Below are 23,073 nucleotides of genomic sequence, written 5' to 3'. Positions count from 1 at the left end.
ACGCCACAGTGGCGAGGATCGGCGAAAGTGGCCAGCCATTGTGGCGTCCATTACAAAATCATTGAGGCTACAAAATCGCTTGTTTAAGCCACTTTGTGGATCCACAGAGTAGCTCTGCAGAGTGGTTCGTCTGTTTTTGCGCTTATTTTTGTTATATACTTACTCAGGGAAATCAACAGTAGGGAACTCGACACGATTTAGAACACACCGCTGTCTCAAAATCCCTTGCCACAATTGGACTCCAATTATTCCAAAAATAAAGAATACAAAAAAGCATAACAATAGAACGTTTCCTAACATAGGTAAAGTATCTAAAAGTAGCATTACTAATATCCTCATACCTGAAATATAAAAAATCACCGTTAGTTATTTTACTGTTAAGAAGTGTTGCTCAAATGCAAAAACAAGACGAGACAGTCTTGGTCTTGGTCTTGCACCAATACACCTGGTCTTGGTCTTGGTCTTGCAGCAAGAGAGTTGCACTTCTCGCAGTTACTTAACAGAGTAGATACATTTTAAGCTTGAATTAACATAGCCATAGCAAAGACGAACCAAATTAATAAATGTCTAAACGACTGACACTGTGCGGTTTGAACCTTTCTGTGTTGCAACAATTTACACAAAGCAATTTGGGATGCATGAATTATTTCGAAAAACTCATCAAATTTGCTTTAAGGTCTTTTAGATATATGACTTCAACTCTCATTACTCATACTAGAACTCTTTCAGCGAATTTTACCGAATGATCTTATTGCAGACTCCGCAGAAACGATGTTTAGTCTTTGGCCGATAAAATTTGTGGTATTTAGATCCCTACTAACTAATTATCATTGAAAGAAAAATTAATTATTGAGTGGGAGTAGGTATGCTAACCTTATTATATTTTTTATCAGCTAAGGTGACATATTTTTAAAAAATTTCGATACGATATGCATTAGTATCGGTGTCGCAACGCAAGATGATTAATTTATGATTAGAAGGCGGCTATTCTCAAAATCTGGACAACTAATTTCTGAAGAAGTCGTCTGCTGGGAAAGCATGTACAATAGCTATTTGTATAACAAGGGAGGAAAGTGCTACTTTTCCTCCCGAGAATGAAGTTTACTGCCCGACGCGTAGCGGAGGGCAGTAATCATTCAAGGGAGGAAAAGGCACTTTACTCCCATGTTATACATATGGTTTTTCCACCTTCCTCAAATAACAAGTAATTTTTTCATTTTTACTTAATTTATTTATGTAACTAACCAACAAAATGTATTAGAACTAAAACTAACAAGTAGGTACAATATAACTGTCAACTGTCAAATATAAGTCAAATTATTAATGTAAACATTGTTAAATTAGAATAACAATTTACTGTTTTTTACCATTCTGCAAAATACAGAGTGTTTTTAAATAAACATTAAAATGTATAGATACTTACGTAATAGAAAATAGATATTGTACAGGGCGTCAATAAGTTATATTTCATGAATGAAATACCGTTACGTCACTTTTACTTTTCCTCCCTAGGGAGGAAAAGTACAACTTTGCTCCCTACAATCAGGTCCGGAAAAGTATACTTTCGGCAGAGGTAGGTGGAAAAATATTTTATTTTACATTGTAATTATGACTTCTGAGTACGTGTCAAATGTGTCAAGTGTTCTTTTAGTGGATATTTTGATTCGCTATATATGTTTATGGTATTGTTCGTAATGCGCATAAGTCCAATTTTACAAATTTTTGTTAGATATTTTTTTGCGTCTCATAGAGTCTCTAAGCATATACCCGAACTACCATACTTCCTAAAACGACACTCACTCCTAACTGCAAGACGCAAGAATCTCGCAGGCTTAGTCTTGTATTTGCTCAAATCTTGCTCGGTTAGTCTTAGTCTTGATATTGCTAAAATTAGGCGGTCTTGGTCTTGGTCATGCGAGAACGCAAGAACAAGAACAAGACTGTAAGGCCAAGACCGATTTTGGGCAACACTAATTATGTGTATTCTTAATTTACTTACTTGGTATCCTGTTAATAGCACGAAGAGGTCTCAATACTCTTATAGTCCTTATAGCTGAAAAATTAATAAAATTTGGCAAACCATACTCAACAGCTCCAGCAATAACAATGAACAAGTCCAGACGGTTCCAGGAATCAGCTAAATATGAACCAGGTCCATACACTCCCATGGCGATCATTTTAATAGTCATTTCAAGAGAAAAGAAGGCGAAGATAAATTCATCGAATCTCTAAAAATGTAAATTTTGTGTGATTAGTTAAGAGTGTAGGCGCGGACTAATGCATTTTAAATGTATTCATTTTTTTTTCGAATCCTGACAAAACTAATAAAATATTTTTGAAAAATTTAAACGCAGAATGAAAGATCACATTATTACCGAGGGCTGAAAGTCTTTTAGAATAAACAAAAAGTTTCTTTAGAATGAGATATTTGAAATTAAAAATTACAGTAAATTTTCTCTTTTATTTTTACCCCTTCTTCTTTACGTGCCATCTCCGCGACGAAGGTTGGCAATCATCATTGCTATTCTAACTTTTGACACTACAGCCCGAAAGAGTTCAGTTGAGCTGCATCCAAACCATTCTCGGAGATTTATCAGCCAGGACATTTTTCTCCTACCTATGCTGCGCCTTCCTTGAATCTTTCCCTGCATAATTAATTTTAGGAGTTCATATCTGTCACCAAGTATTATATGACCCAAATATTGAAGTTTTCTTATTTTGATGGAATCCAGTATCTCCCTGCTCTTCTGTATTCTTGTTAGTACTTCCTCATTGGTTATTCTGTCTCTCCAGGAGATTCTCAGCATTCTTCGATATGTCCACATTTCAAATGCTTCCAATCTATTGAGACATTGTTTATTAAGAATCCATGTCTCCACACTATACAAAAGAACAGAAAATACATAACATTTTAGTACTCGCTTTCTAAGATTTAGGCTGAGGTCTACTACATAATATTTGTTTCATATTAGTGAATGCACTTCTAGCATTTTCTATTCTAATTCTGATTTCTTTGGTATAATCGTTTGTTTCACTAATGTTTGTCCCTAAATAGTTATAATTCTGAACTCGTTCTATCGTCTTATTATTTACGTGTAGATTGATGTTTCTAATATTTTTCTTTGATATAACCATGAATTTTGTTTTCTTTATTTTCACCCCTGTAACTTATTAAAATAAATATTATAGAAGTTTTCAGGGACTTTAGGCCCTTGGTAATAATGTAATCCTTCATTCTGCGTTTAAATTTTTCGAAAATACGTATTAGTTTTCCCAGGATTCGAGAAAATTGAATGCATTTAAAAAGCATTGGCCCTAAATTTTGCGGCTACGTTCTCAAATAAATAATAAGAGAACTTACCTGTAATATTAAACATTTGTTTGTTGTACATGGATCTTTGTCAGAACAAGGTTGGTACATTCCTAAAGTGAAACAATTTAGTAGAATAACTATCATCGAAACTCTTTCAAACCATGTATATCTTAGTTAAGAAAAATTGTATACACAAGCTCACAATTAAAATATTTGTTTGTCTGGTCGCTGTTGAATTTACAACTAAATGAGAAAAATATCTACAATTATGGCGAACAGTAGTATGGCAATAGATCAAATAATCCAACGAAAAGAAGGAAGGAAATCGGCAGTTGTGGCGACTGGTTACGTTGAAGAGAGTATTACCAATAAGAAGAACGTTTCAAACATTATTGGAAGTACCATTAATATAAGTACAACCTCTTTGGCTTCCGAGAAGGTCGGCAGTATTAATTTGAACAGCATTTCCTCTGATTTAAAAAACGGAAGTACTAAATATTTCAAACAATACCAACTGTACTTTTCGCATTACTTTAAAAGATTAAAGCGCGTGATACACACGCAAACTTTAAGTACGCGGGTTTAAAGATCGCGGACTTACTCGGCTTGCCACCGTCCGTCGGTGATGCACGGCAGACTTAAAGTACGTGGTTTTAAAGATCGCGGTCGCCGTCGGTGGTTTTTGCTATTTAGGAATTTTATCGTATTATATACTTCGTATCGTATCCTATCGTGTTATATATTTGTAATACTAATAAAAAAAGACGAAATCGAAAAGTGTGGGTAACAAACAAAATATCATAGATAAGAGGGTAATATTTTTATCAGGAGGATAAAACAGCCTATAAATAATTAGGTTTACTCAAAAACAAATAATCAAAAATAATTTAGTATAGCTTAAAATAGTGTTTTACGGTTTTCTCAAAACTTATAAAATGTAACTTGTCTCCTTTCAACAATAAACGATTGAATTATCTCTAGGCAATTTGCTTAATTAGTGAAAATATAAGTGTAACTTTAAACGCAATAACATGATGGCTCGAGGCTCGCGGCTCGTAGCAGTGATACACGTACGGGTTACGAGTAAGATTTCAAACTTGTTGGATCGACGGCGTACTTACTCGGCGGACTTAAAGTACGCGTACTTGCTGTGATACACGCGCGAAAAAGGTCATCGAGCCATAAATTCGCGTACTTACTCGCGTGTGTATCACCCCTTTAAGATTTTCAAATATTCGAATAAAGCTTTTGTATTTGTTAATAATATTTTATTCATATTTTATTTATTTGACGTTATAACGTACGTACTCCTGTCAGGTCAGGTCAATATTTTAAACTGTTGATGTTGCCATGGTAACTTATAAACACGCGCGATTTTACACATCCGACGCCCTGACGGCCACTAAGGATTACGAGAAAGAAGAAGAACAACTTTGACACATCATTTAATTCTAAGGATCAGCTAGTTTATTATAAAAATTAATAAATAAATCTGATTTAAACCCCCTCTGTGGCTCAGTGGTAAGAGCGCCTACCTTTGGATCGAAAGGTCCAAATGGTCTTGAGTTCGAATCTCACCAGGGTCAGGAATTTTTCGTTTATTATAAATTAATAAATGAAAATAGTTTCCGACCTCGTGGGATCGGTACTCACCGGAGGGACCGCAGACGTTCGGATACAAAATTAGCGTCTCTGTGCAAAGACAACGACGTCGACTTTGCAAAGTAACAAGACACTTACTCAACACATACACTACACATGACACTAGGTACCTAACTGCAAAAGTTCACCGTACCTACCATGCCAATGGCCATTAGTTGTCGAGGCATTAGCTAATTAAAAAAAAATCTGGTTTAATGTATAATAATGATTCATTTTTCGTAAAGTTAATCTTTAGATTTCTACAGCTAAAGCTAATTTTTAGGAAAAAAACTACAGGACCTGTTATTTACAAACAGTGTATATACAAATCAGTAATTTAAAAATTTTAATCAACTTACTCACGACTAGCTTGTTTACGTAAAAATAGATTTATGCTCTATTTTATGGATGAAAAAGAAATCGTTTATGTTTGCCTTCAGAAAACACATCAAAGCATCTGACACATTTATCGAGCATGCTGTTTAAAAAAACGGTGTACATAATTGTGTTGTATGAGAATTTGATAAATATAATAAACTATGACAAACCAATATTTTTTTAATCAAATTTTATTCCAATATTTTTTTATTTTTTTGTAATTTTAATTTAAATAGCTTTTCATCTAATCAGCATAATTCAGTTGCGAATCAGTGTGCAGTTTGATGACACATTAATTTTGTTGAACCGTTTGCTTATGAATTCGTACCTGCCCAGATACTGACGAGTTAGGGTATAGCGAAACATATGTATCTATATCTTCTTCTTTGTGTGCCGTGCTTGTTTTCAAGCGTTGGCTATCGTATTAACCAGCTGATGAAATGTTTCTCGGTCGGCAGCTATATGAAACAAATTCTCGACCGTTCGACCTGTCCATTGTCAAATGTTACGCAGCCAGGACAGTTGTTTTTTTCCAATCCATCGTTTTCCTTTGATTTTGCGTTGCGATTTTTGGTCGAATGATCAACCGGAGTAAACGATATTTAGGTCCTCTCATTATAATTCTCGCTCTTTGTGCATGGTCTTCAGCACACGTTCGTTGCATATGTGTGCTGTCCACGGGATTCTGAGCATGCGACAGTAACACCACAACTCGAACGCTTATAATTTGTTAAGATTCTCCATTTATTTTGTCCAAGTTTCACATCCCGGACCAGACGTAGCAATTTAATTCTCTTAGACGTGTGGTCTAAGTCGCTGGAATATGGAAACCCAAACATTTATCTATTGTAACAAACAAGAAAAACCAAATGGAATTAGACCCTGAAAAACAGAAAGAAATATGGGAACAATATCTTAAAGATTTGTTTGGTGACCAGAGAACAGAAGAACCCCCACAAATAGATACAGATGGTGTTTAGGCAATACGTAAAGTATCCTTAACAATAGTAACCTATACTTATTGTACGGTTATAGAGTATATTCCCATAGGTAAGCTGGTTAAGAGTAGATAACGATTTTTCATATGTAATTTAAAGTATTATCTGCATAAATGGCACAAAGAATATTTGCTACGAGAGGTATATGGTTCAAAATGCATACAGTATCACGACTAATAAGTTATGTTCACATACATGTAGAGTACTTACAGTTTTATTCCTTGATGACGTGTCACATCAGAGCTCTGATTGAATTCCATAATCCATTTGGTTCATTTGTAAGGCACTCACTAATACGCTAAATAAATCATCGTCGATAATACTGAGCAGATTGAATTATCTGAGCGGTATAAAACGATAGCAAAAAAAGCCGGTAAAATGCGGCCTTTTTACGAATAGCGGGAGCGTCGATAGATTAGAGATGATTCTCGTTAGGAAGCTTTTGACGATCTGCCCCGGCGAGGGGTTCAAATGCGAGTCTCAACAATAACCTGGAGTTTCCAGAAAGGTTACATAAATACTACTTGAATTTTAAGTAATCAGTAGTACAGGGGCGTAACTAATTATTTTAGTGAGCCGTGTATAATATATTTATTGTACATATTGCCGGGGGCGACAGGCGAGAGAGATGGCCTATATCACCTCGAAGAGAGGGGATTGGCAAAGATGTGCACAACGATAAGAAATGTTTGAAGAAATTAGAGTTTATATACACAAGGGGTAACAACGATAAAATGGAGGAAAACGATAAGTTTTCCCCCTAGGGATAGATTTTAATCTTCCAGGGGAATCACAGCGATTTTCGTAATACCACGAAGAAAATCACCGTGAGTAGTGTGAATCTTGACAGTACGAACTAGACCATCCTTACCAGGCAATACATCTATTACCCTGGCAGTTGGCCATAAGAGTGGAGGAGTACCATCCTCCTTCAACAGAACCAAATCCCCGATCTTGACAGGGTCAGTAGGGTCGGTCCATTTATTTCTTTGCTGCAGGAGGCAAAGATAGTCTTTTTTCCACAATTTCCAAAATTGCTGTTGAATTTTACTAATACGCTGAAAAAGATTCAACCTATTTTCAGGTATCTCTGAAACACTTGGTTCAGGGGGCGCGGTTAAACTTCTTTGAACTAAGAAGTGAGCTGGAGATAGGAAAGCGAAGTCATTGGCGTCAGACGACATCCTAGTGATGGGTCTCGAATTTAGAATAGCCTCGATTTGGCATAATACTGTGTTAAACACTTCAAAGGTGAAGTGGGAATTTCCTATAATTCGATAGAGGTGATACTTCACACTCTTTATTCCTACCTCATGGAGGCCGAATTGATGGGGGTTGCGGGGAACACCCATCTTGAAAGTTATGGAGTTTTGAGTACAGAATTCCTTAATCTGTTCCGAATTATTTTGATTTAAGAAAAAATCATAGAATTCGCGCATTTCATTTTTTGCCCCATGGAAATTTGTGGCATTGTCGCTCCAAATAATACTGGGCGTGGATCTTCTGGCAATAAACCTTTTCAGAGTAAGAATATAGGCTTCTGCGCTTAATCCTGTGACGAGTTCGATATGAACACATTTAGTGCTCATGCAAATGAAATAGGCTACGTATGCTTTGTAAAGCGGTGCCTTCCTCAAATGTGAGGACTTAATTAAGAAGAACCCCCCATAGTCCACTGAGACGACTTGGAAGGGTCTAGTGGGGAGTACACGATCGGGATGCATATCTGCCATCTGTTGAACAGAATTGGGTGTCATGAATCGGAAACAGTTTACACACTTACGAATTAAGCGTTTAATCTGTCTTAATCCGTCAATTGGCCAGTACTTCATTTTGACATACGAAAGTACTGTTTGCGCGCCTGAATGTAATAACTTATGATGAGCTTGAGTCAAGATTAGTTCTACAACTCGACATTTAGAAGGAAGTAGAATGGGGTGTTTTTGATTATACGATATGGGGGCGTGTCGGAGACGTCCTCCCACACGAATCAGCCCATCATTATGTTGTAGGAAGGGGTTGAGTTTACGAATGGCTTTATTGGTCACGAGTTTAGCATTTTTCAATTCAAGAATCTCTTTTTTAAAGTAGATACTTTGGATATACCTGATGATCGCGTGATCAGCGATCTCCATTTCGGGTGGCGTCAATATATCCGTATCTCGTGGAGAGTTATTTATTTTCTTTTTAATATTACTGATGAATCTAAAAAGATAAGCGACAATTCTTTGAATTTTACGAAAAGAAGAAGATTTAGCGAATAGATTTTCAAAGGTGTCGTTGAGTTCGTGATTTGTTGCTATGTTTGAGACAACTAACTTCCTTAATTCAGGAAGATCATCCTGAAAATGAGGAATTTGATGAAGAGAAAAATCGATGGGATTGTCTCTAATAAAGCTAGGTCCGCATAACCAGTCTTCGGTGGTCTGGGGATTATCAAAGACATTTATCCCTCTGGAAGCGGGGTCAGCGATGTTTTCGTGACTTCTGACGAAATGGAAATCACAAGGAAAAGTTTCCAACAAGGAATTGACCTTTTGAATTCTGTTTTGTACAAAAATGTTCCAAATGTGTTTTTTAGAAAGTATCCAAGACAAGGCAATTGTAGAGTCAGCAAAGAGATGAGATGAAGATATACTCAAATTTTTCTTGAAGATGTGAAAAAGTCTATGAGCCAGAGTGACTCCCAACACTATTCCACAAAGTTCCAATTTGGGGATGGTGAGTTTATTTTTTAGCGGAGAAATTTTGTTTTTAGAAGCGATAAGCCGCGACGATACAGAAAAGTCTGAGTATGTCGCTTTGAGATACACACAAGTGCTGTATATTTTTTCCGATGCGTCGGTGAAAATAATTAATTGAACATCAACAACTTTCTTTTGTAAAAGTAAGCATCGAGGTACCTTGACCTCTTCTATAGTTTTGAATGTCGATAAGAGGTTTTGCCAATTTTTCATAATGATGGGTGAGTCAATGGGTTGATCCCAGTCCAGTTTCTGGGACCATATTTCCTGTATCAAGAGCTTAGCGTTCACAAGGACAGGGGATAACCATCCTAGCGGGTCATACAAAGTAGCAATGTAGGAGAGAATAGTACGTTTAGTAACAACATTAGCCAATTTGAAGATAGGAGTTTTAAACGAAAAGTGGTCGCGTTCTGAATCCCAGAATATGCCTAAGACTTTATCAGATCCCGTGAAGTTAAGACTGACTTCAGAGACGGGATTTAAATTGTGTTGAGACAGAAATTCTGAAGAACTGCAGTTCCACTTGTGGAGGAGGAAACCATGGGTTTCTAGCAAAGAAGTTAATTGTTCGAAAAGACAACTTAATTCATGAAGACTGTCAGCACCGCTGATCAGGTCATCCATATAGATAGATTCTTGCAGAACACTAGTAGCAAGTTCGTGGGTATGTTTGTTGTTGTCAGCGATGTGCTTGATAACTCTTTGAGCGATAAATGGGCTACTTGGGAGCCCGAAGGGTAATCTTTGAAATTGATAGCACCGTAAAGGCTGCTGAATATTGTCCCTAAAGAGAAAATTTAACAGAAATGTTTCAGTGGGACAAATGGCGATTTGTAGGAACATAGCCTTGATGTCGCCTACTAGTGCGAATTTAAACTGACGAAACTTAGCGAGAATGTCAAAAAGTTCATGTTGGACGACATAACCTTTGTCTATGACGTCACTGAGGGAGATTCCCGTAGACGATTTATTGTTTGGATCGAAAACTATACGAGTGGAAGTAGTAGAGTTGGATTTGAAAACGGGAAAGTGAGGGAGAAAGTAATTAGGTTTACCTGAGTCATTTAGCATTTTTAACGGCACTTGAATTATTTGTCCGTTATTGAGATATTCCGATATAATGTCCTGATATTTTTCCAATAAATCAGGGTTGAGTTGAAAACGTTTCTCGAGACTGAGAAAACGTCTTTTTGCCGAGAGAAACGAATTTCCCATGTCTATATCTTCGATAGGGAGTTTGAGATTGAGTGTGGACTCATATCGTCCATTGGGGAGAACATTAACATGTTTTACAAAATTAATTTCAGCGGGGTGATCATTAATGAGATCGGTGTTCTGAGGAGCGGCTTCTTCCAGCTCCCAGAATTTTTGTAAATGATCGGATAGTTCCTCGTTGGACACTACCGGCTCATTTACGGCGGAAGGAGTGTTATGAGAACAACAAGTAACGAGAGAGTTTGAATAAAATTCCAAAGCCTTTTTAGTATTTTTCGACTTAAGAGCAAAGTCTGGAACTGACCCTGATATCGTGTACCCGAGTAGAGTGCGTTGAAGAACGGGAAGACCTTTTCCCAAACGAATTATTTCAGGTTGAATGATATCGTTATACAGGTCTGCACCGAGCAGGATACCAATTGGGGATGTTACATGGAACATCGGATCACCTAATGGTATCTCTGAGGGTATGTTTAGTTTGCTCGCCGAAATAGAAATTTGAGGAAGCGGATTTGTTATCTTTGGGAGTACAGAGCACGAGATGTCAAAAGGAACGTCGTTAGCGACAGCGAAAATTGTTGTATCTACAATAGATTGAGACGAGGATGAGGTGGAGTTAATTCCATTGATCCGTAATTTTCCATCTCTAGTGGTGAGTGACAGTTCCTTTACGAGGTCAGCACTAATAAATGAAACCTGTGAGGCCGAGTCTAAAAGTGCCTTTGCGAAGACCCTCTTGCCGCTAGGAGCGACAAGATAGACCTGGAGTGTGCTTAATAACACCAAATGATTATCAAGCGAGGCTGCAGATAGAGCCATTGAATGTGGAGTCGAATTTTGAAGATTAACTTCCGTTTCAGGAGCTCTAACATGTGAGGGCCCCTGTTGTGAATTACCCTGTGTATGGGAGTTATTTGAGATAGCGGTTTTATTATGATTATTTGAGTTGTGTTGGCCAACAGCCGCGGAAGGGTTACTATGACCCGTTTTGTCGAAATGGAGCAACGTGTGATGACGAGATTTACAAACTATGCAAGAGAATTTGGATTTACACTGATCGAGCATGTGAGACCCAAGACAATTAATACAAAATTTATTTTGTTTGACAAAACTAAAACGTTCTTTAGAATTCAACTGCTTGAACTGAGGACAAGAGTAGATCGAGTGAGAGTCGTTGCAATAGGAACATTTCTTAGGACCTAAGCGAGGCGAAAGGTTACTGGTAGAAGTGTCTGAGGCTAGGTGTAAAGAGTGTCTGGAAGTAGTAGTCGATTTTGGTTTTGATTGAGATTGAATATTCTCAAGATGAACAACGCGTGTCTCGATTTCCCCTAGAAAATGGACAAAATCAGGGGTAGCTTGGCTACCACCGGATTGGAACTCAAGAGCCCTAATGGTAGGTGCGTCGAGTTTCTGAGTAGCGATATGTATGAGAAGTAAATGCAAGAGATCTGAAGGGGGCCTATTCAAGTTCAATAGGGCCTTGAAATTATTTGACATGACCGTATGAAAATTTCTTAATTGTGAGTGATTTGCGTTTCCAGAAATAGGAGGCGCATCAAGAATTTGAGAGATGAGAGTTTTGATAAGCGATTTAGAGTTGGCGTACCTTTGTGTCAGGTTATCCCGGGCTATTTTGTAATTGTCACCTGTGAGTGGGATATGCTCGAGAAGCGTCAAAGGCTCGGAAGTTAGAAAACTTTTGAGGTAAATGAGTTTTTCCAGATCACTTAATGTAGTATCAGATCCTATTATTGTATCAAAGGTCTCAATGAATGAATTGTATTCAGTAACTAAGCCACTAAATGGTTTTAACTGAATACGAGGGAGGTTTACTGTTCGTTGCCTAGCCATAGACTGTGAGGTTAGAGAAGAATTAGGGTCAAATTGGAGGGAGGGGGTAGCAGTCACATTAGAACTTTCAATGACCTCTAACCTTTCTTCCAATAGAGAAATTGTATCCAAATATTTATCAAAAACCACAGAGGAATCAGTAGAGGGGGTAGGTTCCTCGGGGATCGTCTCCAGCACATTTTGAGCATCGCGGAAAAGTCCGTAAGAATGTTTGAGTTGTGAAATTATTTCACGAATTTTATATTTGTTTAGAGAATTAAGAGTTGTGGGAACCGAATCAGCCAACTTGGTTATATCAAGTTTTGCGGTGAGCCTCTGTCGGTTATATTTTGATCGGTCAGCCATGTTGCGAGAATGTGAGATTAGATAGATTATTTGCAAATGTCTAAACCTATAAATCGATGCGAAAATGAGAGAATATGTACAATATATTATATATTACACGTTTAATAGTGTGAGATTGGCTTAATAGTATCACCCTGTATGAGCGCAGATTAGTATATGAAATGCAAAACTATAAAATTTCAAAATATATGCAATTTTCCAAAATGGGTATTTTTCAGCAAGTGTGAGACACCCTTAACAAGTATTTAAATTAATTAAATTGAAGGAAAAAACAATTATTTATTTTCTATAGTTTTCTAGAAGTGTAAAATGAGCTTAAGCGAAGCTAAATGTAGCAAAAACTTACAATTTATGCAAGAAAACAAAATTATTTTTAATAATTTTTGTAACCTGTGAACCAGGCTTAATCGGATTCAAAATTATAAATTTAATTTAAATCAAAAGGTTGAACAAACAATGTTAAAATTATAACACCCGTACTATCAGCCAAGAAATGAGTACACTTTTTGTATACTATAAACAGAAAAATATATTTACGAAAATAAAATAATGTAATATATGCAAATATTTTTTCATACAAACAAAACGACTCCTTTATTTGAACAAAGCAAGTAGTTTCTGAAATTGCACGTGTAGACCGGGCTTAACAACCTACCAGCTATTGTAGAGACGTGCTGGGTTAAATACTGAGAATTTGAGTGCAGAAAGAGAGGAATATTTTATTTTTGTGCCGGGGCGGCGTGGCTTGGAAATTTCCAAATGCAACAGAAAGACACTATAAATGAAAAACCGTTATTCTCAGAATAGAGATTATCAAAATATGCAAATACGAAGGACCTTGAGGATTTAATTAATAAATAATTAATATGATACGGCTCGATGGAACAGAAATGTTTAGGCAATACGTAAAGTATCCTTAACAATAGTAACCTATACTTATTGTACGGTTATAGAGTATATTCCCATAGGTAAGCTGGTTAAGAGTAGATAACGATTTTTCATATGTAATTTAAAGTATTATCTGCATAAATGGCACAAAGAATATTTGCTACGAGAGGTATATGGTTCAAAATGCATACAGTATCACGACTAATAAGTTATGTTCACATACATGTAGAGTACTTACAGTTTTATTCCTTGATGACGTGTCACATCAGAGCTCTGATTGAATTCCATAATCCATTTGGTTCATTTGTAAGGCACTCACTAATACGCTAAATAAATCATCGTCGATAATACTGAGCAGATTGAATTATCTGAGCGGTATAAAACGATAGCAAAAAAAGCCGGTAAAATGCGGCCTTTTTACGAATAGCGGGAGCGTCGATAGATTAGAGATGATTCTCGTTAGGAAGCTTTTGACGATCTGCCCCGGCGAGGGGTTCAAATGCGAGTCTCAACAATAACCTGGAGTTTCCAGAAAGGTTACATAAATACTACTTGAATTTTAAGTAATCAGTAGTACAGGGGCGTAACTAATTATTTTAGTGAGCCGTGTATAATATATTTATTGTACAGATGGAAAACGAAATATTCTAACCGAAGAAGTTATGCGAGCAATAAAAGACGCAAAGAACAACAAGGCACCTGGCGAAGATCTAACAACAGCCAAACATTTTAAACACCTAAGTGACGATGCTGTCAGGAAATTAACCTATCTCTTTCACATTATATATGAACATGACACTCTACCACATGACTGGCTAACATCCACACATGTAGCTCTTCCTAAAAAACAAAAAGCAAGGAAATGTGAAGACCATCGAACTGTATCCCGAATGAGTCATGCCGCTAAGATTTTTCTGCGAGTAATTTATAACCGCATTCACAATAAGTGTGAAGAATACCTGAGTCGTTCTCAATATGGTTTTAGAAAAGGTACAGGCACCAGAGAAGCAATTATGGGATTGACACTAATGGCAGAAAGGTATTTCGAGGTTCAAAAACAGCTGTATGTGTGCTTTGTTGATTATAGAAAGGCCTTCGACCGCATTAGACACGAAAAATTGATTGAGGTGCTAAAAGAAGTAGGGCTGGACGGACACGACATAGCTATACTAACCAATACATACTGAAACCACACAGGATGTGTTCGAACAGACAACGGAAATACCAATTATGTAAACATAGAACGAGGAGTGCGTCAAGGGTGCATTCTCTCCCCTCTACTATTTAACGTCTATGCCGAACATATCATCAGAGCTTCTCTTGAAGATCGCCCTGAAGGTGTCAGAGTCAATGGAATTATCATTACCAATGTAAGATATGCCGATGACACCGTAGTATTAGCGGAAACAAAAGAGCAACTAAAAATATTGATGAATATACTATCAGAAGAAAGTCACAGACTGGGCTTGGATATTAATCTTTCCAAAACCAAAATCATGGTATTCCACAAGAATCCCCATGAACAAATTGCACTCAACATACAAATCAATGGTATCATCCTTCAGAGTTCCAAGAGCTTCATATACCTGGGTAGAGAGCTAAACAGTCAGCTAGACCACTCAAAAGAAATTAGAAGACGCATTGAAATAGCAAGATTTGGCTTCATGAACATGAGTAAAATGCTCTGTAACCCCAAGCTATCAGTCACAATAAGACTGAGAACACTAAAGTGTTACGTGTGGTCTCTATTGCTATATGGCTGTGAGACCTGGACATTAAAACAGAATGACGTCAAGAAACTGAATTCATTCGAAATGTGGATGTACCGCCGAATGCTAAGAATAAGCTGGACCAGCAAAACTACAAATGAAGAAGTACTGGAAATAATGAACACACGTCCTCAGCTGGTCAATACAATCAAAATTAGAAAGACGTCATATCTAGGACACATAATGCGCCATAGGGAATTTGAGCAGCTTCAGGTAATATTAGAAGGCAAAATCGAAGGTAAAAGGGGTATAGGAAGAAAGAAAAAATCCTGGCTCCGAAACATCAGAGATTGGACCCACACAACAGGGAATGATTCCACACAATGAACAATCCATCAAGCCCAGAACAGAGAGAAATGTGCTATATTGATCGCCAACCTCAATAGAGAAGGCACTTAGGAGGAGGAGGAGATGTGTGGTCAATGACAGAATTCTACTGCACAATACAGAACGCCAGCTAATAAAGCTTTTTCGTGCAAGTTCTATTCTGGTCGAAATCACTGTCAACTCTGAAGTCAATCCAGCTACCCAGATATCTAAACTGTTCCACCCTTTCCAGGATTTTGTGATCTAATTTTAGTACTGAGTCGATATTAATTTTTCCGACCACCATCCATTTTGTTTTCTTTGCGTTGGTTGTTAAACCCTTTGCATACAGGGCTTAACAATCAACGCAAATACATTTAATGTTTACAGCGTTCAACAGGGTTTAAAGATCTTCCAGACTCTCTGCCACTATGGCGGTGTCATCTGCGTGTCTGATGTTATTAATGATTTCACCACCGATTTTAACGATTATTTATATATTTTTTTGATGTAGCCCTTTTGAGGGATTTTAAATATACCTTTTATAAAGGATTTTACTGTTTTTTGTATTTCATGGTATACAGCCAACTACAGGAAAACTTTTTCCTTGTGAATTTTTTGGATTATTTAACGTTTCCTCAAAAATTGGTTCGGTGTAGGCATTGAACAATATCGGTGACATAACTGATCCCTGTCTGACACCACGCTATATCCTGTATCCCTATAATAGTTGTAAACAATGATTGTACAAAAAGGATATGAGCTAGAAACTAGAGCTAAGCACCAACTTCTTGGTCTAGTTGTTTGAGACAGATATCGTAGGGTTACGGGTGCAATTCCTGGATAAGGAATATTCGGATCTATATTGGCTGCTGATTCAGAAGTGGTTCCTGACTCGGTCTCTGAAAAAAATAGCACTTAATTAGATTGATGTAAATATTGATCCATGATAGGATAGTGAGGCTCGTCTATGCATTAAACATTCCTTTATTTGGAAGCAGGAACTTAGTCAGAAGTAGCCCCATATGAAGCTCACAAAATTCTGATTACAATGGCAAAAATGCATGAGTGCTTCAAGCTTCAACGTGCTTTCTGCGGCTTACACTCCTGATTTGGTCCACTCCGATTATTATAATAATGATTCACTCTTAATCCTCTCTTGATCCACTCTTAAATAAAAGAATCAACTCGAACGAAAAAATAATATAAATAATTGAAGAAACAAATGCCTATTTTGTGGAGCTTCCAGAACCGTATTCTTCGGATGAATAAAGAAGTTGGAAATTCGGTGCAATCGTTGTATTCAGCTAAAAGAAGACTATATCGAATAAAATGAAACAATTTATTTCTTCATTTCAAAGAAGGTTAAAAATTGGACCACCTAGCATCAGCAACATCACTGTAAAATCGAGTATTTTTGATTACCAATACACTTTAATGTTGTAGGGCAGTATAGATATAGATTCTTTCACTGTCAAGGTAATGGTAATAAATGTAAGCATTTACTGGGAAAAACAACAAATGCCAATATGTTTAGAATAAAAATTTTAAAATCTAATACAACATACTGATGTTTATATCTGGTTTCCATCTTTGACATACTAACTTGATCAAAGTCTACACGTCAAACAAAAATAGTAGTAAGCAACTCAAACACAATACTTGTCTTGATCTATCCAACAAAAACAGCATATAAAAGATTACCTCTCATTTAATTAAATCTCCCGTCGCGTTACGTCTGCTGACGTGTTTATTTTAATTTCACAGGTTGAATTTTTTAATGTTTTTATGACCTCTGTTAACATTTGTGTTAATGATTTTCTGTGAGTTTCTTATTAATTTGTATCAGCACTTTAATTACACTTTCTAAAGAAATCAACCATTTGTATTTCACTTTTAAATTAATTTGAATATTGGCTAGAGTCCTATTGTCTTCTTCTTCTTCTTTCTTGTATCTAGGCTTTAAAGCTTGTTTCTTCTTCAATATTAGCCTCCTAAGTTGTTTAAGTTATCGCACCATCTTTTTCTTGGTCTGCCAATACTTCTTCGTCCATTTGGTGACTTATCTCGTGCTATTCATAATATCCTATCCTCTGCCATTCTACTAATATGTTCGTTCCACTCATGTTTCCGTTTTGTCACCCATCCATTTATGTCTTCTACATTGCATGATCTTCTTATGTTTTCGTTTCTCTCCCTATCCAACAGACTTTTTCCTGATATTCGTCGAAGTATTTTCATCTCTGTTGTTTCTAGTAGTCGTCTCGTTTTAGATGGCCAGGTCTTGTCTCCACCGTGGATGTCAATATAGGTCTAATTGTTGCTTTATATATTCTTGCTTTTATGTCTTGTTTTATGTGTTTGTTCTTCCAGATTGTGTCATTAAGAGATCCCGCCGCTTTACTTGCTTTTAAGCTTTGTTGTCGTACCTCTTCAACATCTCCGTAAATAGTTATATCTATTCCCATCAATTTCGATTTTACATCGTAGTGGGTATTTTGATGTTGTCATACATTTCGGCAATCTTCTTCTGTCTTGGCGATTAATGCGGCGTCGTCTGCATAACATAATATTTTGATTTCTTTGTTCATGATCCTGTAATCATGACCTTTACGTACTACTTCTTGTATTATTTCGTCCAGTGTTATATTACAGAGCAGTGGGCTTAACGAGTCACCTTGTCTGACTCCGCTTTATACTGGTATAAACTGTGTAAGTTTTCCATTTATCTTTGCCTGTATCCGATGGAAGTAGATGGTAATCGGTATGGTAGTTTTCCATGGTTTGTATAGTATTGATTGGTATGTTTCTTCTATACAGCAGGTTAAGAGGTCTTCGACTTGGATGCGATCGAAAGTCTTTGTCAGATCTATAAAACATAGATATGCTGGTTTATTGTACTCAAAACCCTTTTCTCTGATTTGTCTTAGTACAAATACGGCGTCTACGCAGGATCTTCCGAATCCGAATCCTTGTTGCTCATCTGATAAAGTTGTTAGTTTATTGATTTTGTTGGTTGAGACTTTTGTGGTTAGCTTAAGTGCGGTGTTCAGTAGATTTATACCTCTAATATATTTATACCATTTAATAGCAATTTTTTATATTCGCCATTAATTCAGTCCAGGGCCTATTTTACCACTAGGCCAGTGAGGCACCTGCCTCGGGCCCGCATTTTAATGGGGCCCGGAAAGATCATCAAAAAATTTTTATTGCAATAAAACAAGATAAATTTTCTAATTTGTCAACTGTGGTCTTAGAACCACATGAGCCACACTTTGAAAATCTTTCTACGTATCATCCACAGTAGAATAAGAGATAAATGTGAAGAAGACCAGGATGAAACACAATTTGGCTTCAGAAATGGACTGGGAGCCCGGGTCGCACTCTTTGCACTAAATGTATTATTGCAGAAATGCCGAGATCAAAGGAATGACGTATTTGCTGTATTTATTGACTATGAGAAGGCCTTTGATCGAGTACAACATCACAAATTGTTAAAATATTAAAGGATTAAAGAGTTGATAGTCAAGATGTACTAATCATGGAAAAATTATACTGGCGTCAAACAGCGACAGCTTGCATAAATGGAAAATCAACAGAAATATGCAAAATACAAAGAGGTGTCAGACAGGATTGAATACTGTCCACACTGTTATTCAATTTATATTTAGATAGAATATTTAAGGAAGCGCTCCATATTTTGGAATGGGGTGTGAAAGTTAATGAAATTCTGATAAATACAATCAGATTTGCAGACGATACAGTTATTTTAAGTGATGATATGAATAGATTACAACACCTTTTAAATGCCATTGACACAGTGGGAAGAGAGTTTGGCCTAAACATAAACTGTTCAAAAACAAAATACATGGTATTTAGCCGTTTGGCCCATCAAGATTCACAGTTATATGTTGATGGGCATGTAATTCAAAGAGTACCCAGTTTTAAATATCTTGGTTGCCATATTACTGAACAACTAGATCCAGATAAAGAGATAAAATGTAGACTCGAAATAGCCCGCACGACATTTTTAAAAATGAGGTCATTCTTCTGTAATGATAACTTGCAACTTAAACTTCGAAAGCGCATGATTAAATGTTACATTTGGTCAGTCCTCTTGTATGGTGTCGAAGCATGGACATTAAAAATATCGACCATTTATCGTTTGGAGGCCTTTGAAATGTGGCTGCACAGACGTATACTGAAAATACCATGGACGGCTACTCTGACAAGTGTGGCAGTCCTTAAGAGAGCAAATGCTGCCCGCGAGCTACTTGATAACATCAAATGTAGAAAGGTGGCCTATTTTGGACACGTAGTAAGGGGCGACCGGTATAATATTCTTCAACTTATTATGATGGGTAAAATCGAAGTTCGCAGAGTAATTGGTAGAAAGCAGGCCTCTTGGTTGAAGAATATCCGGGAGTGGACAGGAATAAAGAAAGCAGAACACCTATTTAGAATAGCTCGAGACAGAGACAGTTTCGCCATATTAATCGCCAACGTCAAGAGGACTTGATAGGGCACGTTAAGAAGAAGAAGAATGTCTTAGAACAATTAAAAAATTTGATATCAATATTAACTAATTAACTTAATTAATATTATTATTTTAATTATATTTAGGGGCCCGAAAATTATGTAGTGCATCGGGCCTGATTTGAAGTAAAATAGGTTCTGATTCAGTCATTGGCCAAATACTGTATTCGTCATATAAATGAAACAAAAAAAAAACAGGTTCTTAGGGAGAAACATTTGAATTAATAATATTATGTTAAAGCACAGCTTATTAAAACTTCCATAAAAAAACATTCGCCTTACCATCTAAGTCTGAAACTGTAGATTCTCCACTCTCTGACAATTCCCAACGAGAGCCCCTTCTGTATAATCGGCTGTCTGAATCAGAGCGGCAGTGGATATAGCTCGCATTGGAAAGTAGGGCACCAGAGCTCGAGTAACAATGCATTGTTCCGAAATGGTAAAATATATTTTCTTCAGTTCCTAATACCAACAGGGATTTACGTTTGTTTTCAGGTGGTGAGTCTGATTGGCTGTCCTGAAAACAAGAAGTAGTAATAAATTAGTAGTTCTAAAAAATATAGGTCTATAGTAACTAGTGATGTAACGAATATTCGTATTCGCATTCGCATTCGCGAATATTCGCATGTTTTTGCATATTCGCATTTGCATCCGCATTCGCGAAATTTGTGCGAATGTTTTGCGAATATGAAAACCAGAAAAAAAATAATTTTAAGATAATATTAGGTTAATAAAATCAAAATATATTCACTTCTCATCTTTTTTTATTAAGAAAAGGTAACTTAACCACAAACATGCAGCTACTCTCAAATGGAAATATGCAGGACACAACAACAGACAAACAGACGGAAGATGGAATAAAGCGATAACTCACTGGAGACATTACGACCATAAAAGAGGAAAGGGCAGACCACAGATGAGCTCGTCTGATGACCTAAAAAGATTCGCAGGGACCAGATGGACATTTAGCACTGAACCGAGAAGAATGAATGGAAAAATAAGGGGGAGACCTACATTCAACTTTGGACAAATGAAGGTCAATAGATAGATAGAACTTAACCTTGTATTAGCTTATTACATTATCAGCCTTCACTTTTTTTATTATTTGGTATTATGTAATAAAGCTTAAGATTCAGATTGATTTACACTAAATATCAATTAAACTTTCATTATATATTTAGGAAACATTACAAAATAGAAACAAATTAAAAAAAAACTGAATATTCGCATTCGCATCCGCATTCGCGAATGTCGGTAGCAGATATTCGCATTCGCATTCGTATTCGCGAATGTTCAAAAAATGACATTCGTTACATCACTAATAGTAACAGTTAAACAACAACGAGATATAGCTTATACCGTTTATGTTTCGGAAGAAGTACTTCAACAAATACAACTTATTTTATTTAAATAATCGGATCAAATTTAAAGCTTTTCAGCGATGGAACAATATGTTACAATCTGCAGTCACACAGGCCATGGAAATGAAAACAATGTTCGAGAGCAAGAGCTTCATTTCGCATATAGGGTGATTGATTAGTAGGGTAAAGCTCAATAGCTCCGCTGTAGTAATAGATAGCGATAAAAGTTGATAACAAAAATTTTAGCCACCTTTGAGCTTCACATTACAAAATTAGTTAGAATATTACAGGGTGTTCGGTAACACAGTGGCAGACGAAACTTATGTTTTTTTAAATGGATCACCCTATATTTTATTTTAAATTCGAAATTCTGTTAACTTCTCCATCACAAAAATATAAAGGTTTGTTATGTTATACAGGGCATTTACAAAGTTATAACCAATTTTATATGAAAATCGTAACAAGTTCAACTCCCTGTATAAATAAAAATAAGCAAAACAACAATGATTTATTAATGCCATATTTTTTATCGTATTGTCAAAATTTTCAAGAATGGTCGATATTGCTAATTTTCTTAATATCAAATACAGGGTGAGTCAAAACGCAAGTACATTATTTTCTCAGTAATTTTAAATGGAACACCCTGTATTTTATATCACTATTGAAAAGTACCATTACCGTACTTTAATTTTTAGATAACATTCCCTATGTCTAAATTTATTAGTTTTCGAGATATTTTCATTTCTCAATGGACCAGTAGCGTGGCCACCCAAATCACCAGAATTTAATAAACTGGACTGATTTTTTTGGGGTTACGTTAATAATGAAGTTTATAAAATACCTCCAACAACAAGGGATGAGATGAAAAATAGAATACAAAGTGTATTTCGATGTGTTAATTTACAAAATGCTCCGTAGAGTAAGTAGCTCATTCAATGATCGTTTTTAGGCGTACATAAATGTGTTAGGAGATAATTTTGAACACCTTATGTAATTAAATATTAAACATATTTTATTAAAAGTAGCTTCTAATTTTTTCAAACATGTTTTTTTGTAAAATGTATTACTGATAAATTATGTTTCGTTCTTTATTTGTTACATTGTTACATTTACATTCAAAAGTAGTGTTTAATTGTCTTCACAAAATATTGTATTTTGTGTTTGTGTGTTTTTTTGTAAAATTTATTACTAATTTTCTTTGTTTATTTGTTGCATTTACATAAAAAGATAGTTTTTAATTGTTTCAAAAATGTTGCATGTAGTGGTTGGGTTTTTGTTTGTAAAATGTATTACTAATAAATTATTTTTATTTCTTTATTTGCTACAGTGTTACATTGATTACCGGATTGATAATCGGTAATCTTTAATTGTCAATTCAGTCATGGCTTACTTAAAATTTAGATAAATTTAAACACCTAAAATAATTTGCTCTGAAAAATGAAAATATCTCTAAACATATTAAAAAAGAAGCCGTATCTCGAATAAAACTAGTTTACCAAAAAAATACTAAAAGGCAAAAATGTTTTAAAAACGTTGTGTTTAACTAACGGTATCACAATAATAATTTAATTGGAACATACATAAAAGTTTGGGGGGGGGGGGGGCGTTTAAGGGAACAAAACCTCCACAAAATTTTTATAGGGTGCACAAATTTCACTATAATTTCTTTTTAAGATGATCCTACCATAATAATGCTACATGTCCATTTTCATTAAAAAATCT

At 36.0% G+C, this 23,073-nt stretch overlaps 1 protein-coding gene across 5 annotated transcripts in view; it reads right to left on the bottom strand.

Annotated features, from left to right (window-relative positions):
- Positions 1-23,073, bottom strand: part of LOC114336592 (voltage-dependent T-type calcium channel subunit alpha-1G) — a 171,811-nt gene that overhangs the window by 133,376 nt on the left and 15,362 nt on the right. For all 5 annotated transcript variants that reach the window (XR_007700207.1, XM_050658605.1, XM_050658604.1 and 2 more), the window contains exons 2-6: positions 20,273-20,507; positions 16,216-16,356; positions 3,362-3,477; positions 2,000-2,228; positions 164-341 (exon numbers count right to left, since the gene is read on the bottom strand). Coding sequence is in view for 4 of the 5 variants with exons in the window: in XM_050658605.1 (XP_050514562.1) it covers positions 164-341; positions 2,000-2,228; positions 3,362-3,477; positions 16,216-16,356; positions 20,273-20,417 (809 nt within the window). In the remaining variant the exon portion in view is untranslated. The remainder of the gene's footprint in view (positions 1-163; positions 342-1,999; positions 2,229-3,361; positions 3,478-16,215; positions 16,357-20,272; positions 20,508-23,073) is intronic.

The sequence above is a fragment of the Diabrotica virgifera genome, chromosome 8, assembly GCF_917563875.1.
Source record: "Diabrotica virgifera virgifera chromosome 8, PGI_DIABVI_V3a".
NCBI lineage: Eukaryota > Metazoa > Arthropoda > Insecta > Coleoptera > Chrysomelidae > Diabrotica > Diabrotica virgifera.
This window is presented reverse-complemented; position numbering and strand designations above follow the sequence as displayed.